The 9,741-nt window shown below is 40.0% G+C and overlaps 1 protein-coding gene and 1 pseudogene across 1 annotated transcript in view; one reads left to right on the forward strand and one right to left on the reverse strand.

Annotated features, from left to right (window-relative positions):
* LOC115873765 overlaps positions 1-289 on the reverse strand; it is a 2,467-nt pseudogene extending 2,178 nt beyond the window's left edge.
* The window catches only part of ETF1 (eukaryotic translation termination factor 1), a 25,300-nt gene that overhangs the window by 8,769 nt on the left and 6,790 nt on the right, over positions 1-9,741 (forward strand). The window contains exons 3-4 of the mRNA XM_004697018.2: positions 6,816-6,991; positions 7,758-7,897. Of these exons, the coding sequence (XP_004697075.1) occupies positions 6,816-6,991; positions 7,758-7,897 (316 nt within the window). The remainder of the gene's footprint in view (positions 1-6,815; positions 6,992-7,757; positions 7,898-9,741) is intronic.

Raw genomic sequence — 9,741 nt, forward strand, 5'->3', positions numbered from 1 at the left:
TGTGTGCTCTGGTCAGATATATCCTTCTCCCGAAGCTGCAGATTCAGTGCCATCCTTTGAGATACATTCTTCTCGGGGGAGGGGCAGGCATCCACTTAGTATTTGGGGCTGGGACCAGCCCCCTAGACCCCTCCACTGATTCCCTACTCCACGCCGGCATGTTGTCTTGCAGTCAGCTTCTTAAGATGCCCAATGGTATCGTCAGTGTTCCATTTGATGTGGGCCTTCTTCCCCAGTCGTTGCAAACCACCTCAGTTGTCCTGGCTTGAACACTAAGCCAGGACACCATTCCTGAGGGGTTTATCTGTCCTGTATTCCATGTGTTGAGAGTGCTTATCTGGACCCAGTGTACAGTACAAGCTCTGGTCTAGCCGATTTGTAAGGTAAAACTGGGGTCATGATAGTGGCTGGGAGGAAGCATTAAAGAAGTAGAAGAATGTTGTGTGTTTCGTCAGCTATGCTGCACCCTGACTGGCTTGTCCCTTCCTAGTGACTTCTGTGAGGGGGTGTTCAATTGTCCCAAAGGTTTTCTAAGCTGTAGATTTTATGGGAGCAGATTGCTGAGCTACTTAGGGTGGGTTCATTTGTCAGCAGAGTGGTTTCTTCTTTATACTGATACATAATAGTCTTCTAGTAAAGGAAAATGTTACTTTGTGTTATTATTTGCTTGGTACTGTATCTTTGCTACAATGGTGAAATGGAGCTGCCCCTTATTTGCAACTTTGAAATTCATCCTTGCTTAAGCCTGGACTTATATTCAACAGCTTTGTATTGGTTGATGGTGGATAGTGTATTGAAATAGTACAGAACTTTTGTACGTGGGTGGCTTCATAATTTGTAACCCTGAAAATACCTTGTATTGATTCCCAAACACTCCTTAATGTCTGATGGCTTTGTTTTGTTTTTTTATTGTCTGGTGGTTTTTAAATTTTTGCTGAAGTTCTCTTTCAGGCTAGTTCCACTTTCAGACATCTTCTGGCCCTGTAGCTATTTGAGCAAGGTGCCTCTTAAGAAAAGATTCATAATTAGAAATTCATAGCTAAAATATATTTTAGTCAAGTAATGAAGCATTTTCTAAAGATGATTAGATGGGTAACATACTTTATTCTCCCCCACTCCTTTTTTTTTTAATTGCAGCAATTCTGTTTCAGAGCAAAGAAATTGAAGTACAGTGAGATTAAGTAGCTTGCCCAATAAGGGGCAGTTGTGGATACTGTACCCATTTTTCTGATTTCACAAAACCTATCATCTTAACTATTATATACCACACTGCCTGGCTCTTTGGTTAGTTTTTCTCTTGCTGAATAGAAACATCTCCCATTCTGTTCTGAAAGGAGATTGCAAGTTACTAGAAAGAGCAGGTGTGCTGAGACCCAGACACAAAGATAAAGGGAAAACAGGCCTGTTATTTGCAATACCCAAGGAAAAGCATGAGTACTAAACCTGTTTGTTCTTAATGAGCATTGGTGGTAAGGGAAATAACTAGCTGCTAAATCCCTCCCTAGAAGCTCATTTGAGTATTAGAAAGATTAACACAAAATGTGGCTTTGTTTTATTTGAAAAGTGTTTCCATCCTGATCAAGAAAGTTATATGAGCCCCCAATAAATGATTTTTAAAAAGAAAGTTATATTGTAGACTTCCAAGTCTGTGGTTCTGTTGGCTAGCAGTGGTCAGTCAGGTGTCAGATCTCAGATCCATTTGAAGTTGCTAATTAGTAGATATAAGTTACGGCCTTGAACCTGCTCTATAACAATACGTAGAGCAGACTCAAGCACACATGTGGGAGAAGGTCATCCAAGTTATGTGATAAAGTATAAAGTTTTAGAAGGGACTGATTTTCTGGTTCTCCCTTATAAATGACAAATAAAGCCACAATGTAGTGTTGTGCCATATCGGGTGGTGGGGTGGTTTTGTCTGTAAGGATGATTGGTTCTTTTATTCTGTTTGACGATTTGGTTACACCTGTAATTCAATAACAGGGAACCCTGGTGGCATAGTACTTTAATACTCAGCTGTTGGAGGGTCAGTAGTTGTAACCCCCTAGCCACTCCACGGGACAACAACATAGCAGTCTGCTTCTATAAAGATTTGCTGCCTTGTAATCCCTATGAGGTAGTTCCATTCATACAGCCTCCCTAAGCATTGGAATTCCCATGCATTGGCAGTGAGTTGTGACTCAGGTAATCCAACAATGATGAAGCCGGTCCAAAGGAAACCATGTAAATTCTCCAAGGTTATGAAATCAGTAAGAGTGAAATAGGGGCTCAGTCATAGGAACAATTGTGAGGATGGTGCAGGACCAAGACAATGTTTTGTTTTGTTGTGCATAGGATCACTATGGTTGGCACTGACTCAGTGGTACTTAACAACAAAGGGGGCATGAATGCAAACCTGTATGATTCTAAAATTTGTGTTCCCAACCACCCATCTATTCTGTTTCCCATATTAAATCTTATCCAAAAGGTCTTCGATTAAAGGTTTAAATTTAGCTTTTTGCACTTGTTCCCCTGATAGAAGAAGGCAAATAGAAAACCCATTGTTTAGAACTGGATAGAAATTGGTGAGGAATTGATTGATTTTAAGCTGGGGATCCATATCATTCTGGTAGCTCATATTTTACCAGAAATTAGTGGACTGAGACATGAGGTTGAGCTTTGTGAACAATGGATGCGAGATTGAAAGGGGGGGGGGGCTGTTATAAAAACCTTGACCCTTCGCATCCTAGGCACCACTCAGTCACCGAGCATTGTGAAAGCTGCATTGGGGGCAAATGCTCTAAATCCCAACAGAGAGAGACTGAGCAGTCTCTAGCATGTTTCAGGTCCTAAACTAAAAAGTAATTGTTACTTAGAAGTGGATGGGAGGTAACTTGTAGGGCATTTGGTAGGGAGTGGGTGTCTCACAATTAAGTGAGAGAAATGACAGCAGCTTGCCTTCAGCAAGTGGACTCTTGGTTCCTCTTTAAGTGGTGGCGAGGGCGTGGAAGCACTAGCCTCAGTATTAGCCTCTTCTAAGGCACAGTAGTTCCTAGCCTAGCTACTGGCTCCGGGTTAGAATCATAGGTGTTAAGAAAACAGCCATGTCACCTCCTTGAACCAAAATGGATTAAGAGGAAATCTGTTGTTTGTGTTATGAGCATATATTTCTGTTTTGGCATTTTCAAAACCTCCAAGAATTCTGGGATCCTCAAGTAGACTGGTCAGTGGATAAACTTGAGAACCAAAGTTTCCCCCGGTGCTTTTTAATTTCCCTTTCTTGATGTTCTTGAACAATGGCGATGATTCACGTTGGTAAGATCTTTGCAGGCTTTTTCCTCCTCAGAGGACTCCTAGATTTTCTTATTTGCCTGCCCCTCTGGTACCTACGTCACCCAGCCCAACTCGGGCACTCTTCTGCTGGCCTTGGTTATTTGTTTTCCTTAGTGACCATGCAGTCCTAACGATTCCAATCCTATGTTTCTCTGCCCGAGGAAGACAACCCTTTACTGCCCTTTACTGCCTGCACTGCCTGCTTTTTGAGAAAGGGGAATAGGAAACTGCCAGTTTTTTCTTCAAATTTTCTTCCTTCATCTTTTTGCCTAGTTTTAGTTACTGTTTATTCACTGTTTATTATATTTACTGTTGTCTCCCATCTGTTTTATTCCCCACAAGTTTGTCCTATTGGTGGAAGATTGATGAGTGTTTTTGACAGGTGAAATATCCCCTAACGTTGGTGAGAACCAGAAGTCCTGGGAACCTTTCAGGGCACAACGTCCCAGCTTGTGTCTTGTTCTGTCCCATCTTTACCACCTGTATGTGAGTCTCTGCCAACCTCATTCAGTGCACTTCTTGAATGTGAGTCTTTTGATTTTGAAAAAGAGCTATAATAAAGCAAAAAAGTGGGTGAAAAGGTGTTGATTTATTTTTAAGGTTTAAGAAAAACTTGTGTAAAACTCAAATTGTCATCGCTGATTTTTAACTCTCAGTATCCCTATAGGTCAAGAGTAGAACTGCCCTATATGGTTTACGAGTTTTTTGTACGAGTGAACTGCCGCCTCTTTCTCCTGCAGAGCAGCCAGGTGTGTTCGAGCTGCCGACCTTTCGCTTAGTTGGCCCTGCACCTCCAGGGCTCTCTAGCTGCTGCTTAGTGAGAGCTTTGTTTTTCTTTCTTTCTTTTCTTTTCTTTTCTTTTCTTTCCTTTCCTTTTTTTTTTTTTTTTGAGAGAGAGAGAGAGAGCATTTTTTTCATACACCTCAAGCTTCCTTATTTTTTTTTTTATTTCCCGGTGTTTACACAAACTGGTCTACCAACTTTGGGTGGAAGGGCTTTCCCCTTTAGGGAAAACAAAAGAGTTTGTTGTTACTGTTTGTTGTTGTTGTTACTGTTTTGGTCAAGGTACACTTATGAACTGTTTTTTAAATGGTCTTCAGTAGCAAACTTGCATTGGTGTCTTTGCTACTTTTTTCTCTCTGGAACGTTAAATGGATGCAACTGTAAGGTTACCCAGCTTGAAGCTGTGCTAACAGTAAGGTTGCTTAATTAATGCTCATCTTCTTAACTGTCTCTGCAGTAGAAAGTAAATAGCTGTTTAACTTAAGGTCGCTGCTTTGCTCTCCTTATCAGCTTGCTGTAAGAATCTCATGTAGACATTTTGGTTTCACTCAGTTCATTTGTTCTAGAGTACTCTTTAAGCCTCAAACTTTGCATCCTGAGATTTGGTGCGGAACCCCTCACACATTGGAGCTTCTTGAATGAGAGTCCTTGGGGGAGCGAGGAGGGAGTAGTCTTTGAAATTTTAGCTGGTTTGAATAATGGTAATAGGTAATTGTGAAGAGGAGGGAAAGCAGTGGGTTGGGTGGTATTTAATTTGAAGTGTATCTTGGAAGCAGCTTTTATGATCATTCTGCTTGTTTGTGATGACAACTAAAGCTGCATATCATAAAATTTCCTTGATTCTTCAGTTTGGCGAGAATACTTGCTTCCCTATCCAATGGGTGGCAGCAGAGCACACACCATACTCTATTGTACTTTTGATCAACTAGTAGTATATTGGGGAAAGTCTCACCAAGGTTATGAACCGACCTTCGAAAAACAGTGCTGCTTTTAGAGATGGCAGTCAGCTGACGGAGAGAAGATTTTTGGTGGTGGAAGGACTGGCTAGCCAATTTGTGTGCTTGTAAAGAAAAGCGATCTGGGGGATCTGTGGAATTTACCCCCTGGAAGAAATTTTTAGACAGCAAGGTCTCGTGTAGGTAAGCTCTTTCCAGTGCCAATATTAAGAGAAAATTAACACCGTGGTGCATATTCGTTACATAAATTTCACCATTTGACATTTCCAAGGACTCGGTTTCACATTTTTAGACTTGCAACACTTGTAGTCAAAGAGCTAGGCTAGCATAGGGGTGCTTTTGTTTGTTGTTCCACGCACTCTGCCTGCCTATTATTAGTCACTTGGCACATAGGCCCACTTGACTTGACATGGAACCCAGCTTTCCAGTCCTTCTTTCTTGCCAACTTCCATTGGACTCTGGATATGTGACATTGTACTATTAAAGCTGGCATATTGGACTACTGTGACATTATTATGCAAGCTCAGCGATTAGGAGAAGTTTAGACTTTCTGGCAGCCTTCTCAATAGCTTTCTTTGCCTCCACTTGTTCTTCCTTGACACTGGTTATAACTACTGAACTTATGACCCTCAAGGACCTGATCTATAAAGTAACCTCAGGAAGTAGCTTTCTTACAGACTCATTAAATATCAGGTAGAATTTAACATGACATCGTATTTCTGAAGGTGTCTTGGCTCCTAATCAGATCCTTTGTCTGCAAGATGCAAATCACCTTATGTTACATGGATAGCTACTGTAAGAAAGCCCACCTTTTTTTGGATCTGGTCAGCTCAGATTTAGAGCTATTAATTTATTAAGTTGTTACTGGGGTGTGGGTTTAATTGGGGAGCATTGCCATTTGTATACCCATAAGATTGTAGTTTTTTGGTTATTAATGTAAGTTGGTTATTAATGTAAATTCTTAGGTTTTGGGGTTTTTCTTCATGAAAATGACTTGTTTGGCTTTTCAAGAGTAAACTTGGGTTGAGACCAAGAAATTAATATTAAAAGAATATATTTTTCCTCAGTATGTTTCCCATAGATAATTTGTTCAATGTCCTTTTAAATTTTTTTAATTTAAAATATTTTTTTAATGGCCAGACTCTCAATGCCTTGGTCCTTTTAATTAAATTAAAAGTAAATTAAGAGAGAACCAGGTGTGTGTTATATTCTATAACCGGGATATTTGTTTTAATTCCAAGACTCTCCCATTATCAAGGTATTTAAGATGCTAAATTAGTAATTACAAAGTTTCTTGGTGACCCTGGAATTCAAAGCAAACTGAGAGAAGAGTGTGTGGTGTGTGTGTGTGTGTGTGTGTGTGTTTAAACGTGTTAAAGATAGTGGTAATTCATCTAGACTTTGGAGAGAAGTTGAGAAATTCTCAACCTAAGAATTATGCTTTATTTAATTTGTACCTTATTCTGCCATGGACAAGGCTTTCTGTTCAATGCCGTTGTTTGGGCATTCCCTCATCAAAAGCTTCTTTATCTTTGAGAGGATAAGCTATTCCTAGAGAATCCTACTCATTGTTCATTTAAATCATTGAGCTGCTATCATGTTTTGGATACTGTGCCTAGCTTGGAGTATAGTTTGAATAATACTCCTGTACTCTCTGCCTTCCTGGTCATCTCTCTCTCTCGGTCCGTTTACTAATGACAAGCATGAAATTTAACTCTATACTTATGTGGTGCTTGACCCTCTAATGAGTTATTCTTTCTTCCACAGCAATGGCACCAGCATGATATCGTTGATCATTCCTCCCAAAGACCAGATATCACGAGTGGCAAAAATGTTAGCTGATGAGTTTGGAACCGCATCTAATATTAAATCACGAGTAAACCGCCTTTCAGTCCTGGGAGCCATTACATCTGTACAACAAAGACTCAAACTTTATAACAAAGGTAATCTGGAGCTTGGTCATTGCCTCCTCTACTCTGTCTCGGTTCTATTTTCCACTTTGATTCTTTGACCACTCACCGATGCTTCCTCTTCAGCCAACTGGTGTTTAATTTTATCTTAGTTGCTTTGTTTGCTCTTAAGTATATCTGTTGAAAGTTTGGTAATATTTATTGTACTTAAAAGGAGCACCCTGGTGGCATAGTAGTTACATATTGGGGTGCTAACCTCAAAGTCAGCCATTTGAAATCTCCAGCTGCTCTGAAGGAAAAAGCGGACTCTACTTCTGTAAAGACTTAGTCCCGAAAAACCCACAGGGGCAGTTCTACCCTGCCCTATAGGGTCCCTATGTCAGTGTTGACTCAATGGCAGTGAGTTTGGTTTTTGTTTTTAAAAGCATAAATCCTACCTGAAACATCTCTGAAGGAGTTTCAAAATTGGGAGAATTCTGCTTGGGAAATTTAGAAATTCTTATACTCTAAATTATGGCCTAGCTCAGTGGTTCTCAACTTTCCTAATGCTGTGACCCTTTAATACAGTTCCTCATGTTGTGGTGAACCCCACCCCCAACCATAAAGCTATTTTCGTTGCTACTTCATAACTGTAATTTTGCTACTGTTATGAATTGGGTGACCCCTGTGAAAGGGTCGTTCAACCCCCAAAGGGGTTCAACCCACAGGTTGAGAACTGCTGGTCTAGCTTGTCAGGGACCAGAGGTTGTGGGAAATTGGCTGTAGGTTTAAGTAGAGATATTGTTTATGTTCTTTGCAGTACCTCCAAATGGTCTGGTTGTTTACTGTGGAACAATTGTAACAGAAGAAGGAAAGGAAAAGAAAGTCAACATTGACTTTGAGCCTTTTAAACCAATTAATACGTCATTGTATTTGTGTGACAACAAATTCCATACAGAGGTAAGAAGTTCAAGCACAGAACATTTTCATCACCCCAACAAGAAATTTCTCACACACCACAACCAGCCCCATCCAAGCTACCCTAGACTCATTAAGCTACAACTAATCTGCCTTTTGTCTCGGCATTTCCTATAATGGAATCATACAGATCTTTTGTGACTGGTTTTCTTCCTTTAGCATATCGTTTGCAAGGTCCATCCATGTCGTAGCATGCATTAGTGCTTTTTTTCACGCCTGCATATTATTTCATTGATAGACATTTGTGTTTATGAATAATGGCTTTGAACATGCATGTGCAGGTTTTTGTGTAGGCTGGTGCTTTTGTTTCTCTCGAATGTATCTAGGGGTGGAATTGTTGGATTATATGGTGCCCTATGTTTTATTCTTTTGAGGAACTTCCAGACAGTTTCCCAAAGTGGCTCCACTGTTTGTGCCACCAATGATAATACCAATTGCCTCGTGTCCTTCAATACCTGCTATTATTTGCCCTTTTAAAGTTCCAACCATCTCAGTGGGTAGGCCATAGTATCTGGAGGTCTTTGTTTGCATTTTCTCCAAGCTCTGGATTATGTTGATGGTATCCTCTGAAGCGTAAAAGTTTCTTATTTTGATTGAGCCCAATTTCTTTTTCCTTACTATCATATCTAATAAGACTTTGCCTAGCCTGAAATCACAAAGATTTGCTACTGTTTTCTATCTTGAGCTTTGTACTTTTAGCACTCATATTTGGGCCTGTGATTCATTTTGAGCTAATGTTTTTGTTGATGTGAGGACGGCGTCCAACTTCCCTTTTTTTAGTGTGAACCTTCTATCCCAGCCCTGTTTGTTGGAATGGCTATTCTTTATCCCCATTAAATTGACTTGTTACCTTTGTCAAAAAGAAATAGAAGTTGAGTGTTTATTTCTGGAATTCCTAAGTCAGTTTTTATGTAGTTCTAACCCCAGATCATTAGAACAGTTAGTAGTTAGGTCCTTAAGAAAAGCTGTTTCGCAGAGCATTTGTTTTGATGAAGGGATGGGGTACCTTGTGTCCCATATCTTGAGTATGGAGCGCTTTATTGGGGCCTAGAATAGGGGAGGCAACTCAGTGTCATGCAAGTGCAACCCCAACGGAGAGTGCCTCCTTAAAAGTTTGCGGCTTTAAGTGTCTCTTGCTTTGCCCTGATCCTAGGCTTGTTGTTTAACAAATAAAGGTTTTTCTTGAATTTTAAATCTACTACTCTACCAATTTGTTCTTGCCAAATTGCGAATTAAAATGTTAGCACTCCACATGTTCTGTGATGAGACTAGGAAAGGCCATGTTGTGTTAGGAGACAAACCTACTCTTAGCAAAAGTCCTGCTGATATCCAATCTCAATCCTTAGGTTGGAATGGAGGAGGAGGCTATCAAAGACGTTCATTAAAGAATGTGATAATGCCTTTTGCTGGGACATTTGGCCCACTCTTTGAGAGAGCTATTTTTCTGTTTTTAAGTCTTGAATTTTTATGACACCAATCAATCGTTCAGCCTGTTTGAGAGAGAGAAAAGCAGTGAGTTTGGAGAACTAGAGACAAATAGTTACTGCTCTCTTTCCCTGTATACCAATATTTGCCTTCATTTCTTAGCACCTTTAGTTTCTAGCTCATAAACAGTGAATCTTTAATAGCATGACTATTGTGGCTTGGGGGTTTTGTTTTGTTTTGTTTTTTCCCATTTTAACCAAACTTTTGAGTGATGGAGCAAACCACCATATATGATAAACTGTAATGGTGGAAAAGAAATCTCATTAGAGTGACATAAATCAGTCAACATTAGAACAATTGGGAATTCACAGCTGGTTCTTAGTTCAGTCTCCTGCCTTTCA

The sequence above is a fragment of the Echinops telfairi genome, unplaced genomic scaffold (genome assembly GCF_000313985.2).
Source record: "Echinops telfairi isolate 266 unplaced genomic scaffold, ASM31398v2 ScPeMD7_7469;HRSCAF=8507_1, whole genome shotgun sequence".
Taxonomy (NCBI): Eukaryota; Metazoa; Chordata; class Mammalia; order Afrosoricida; family Tenrecidae; genus Echinops; species Echinops telfairi.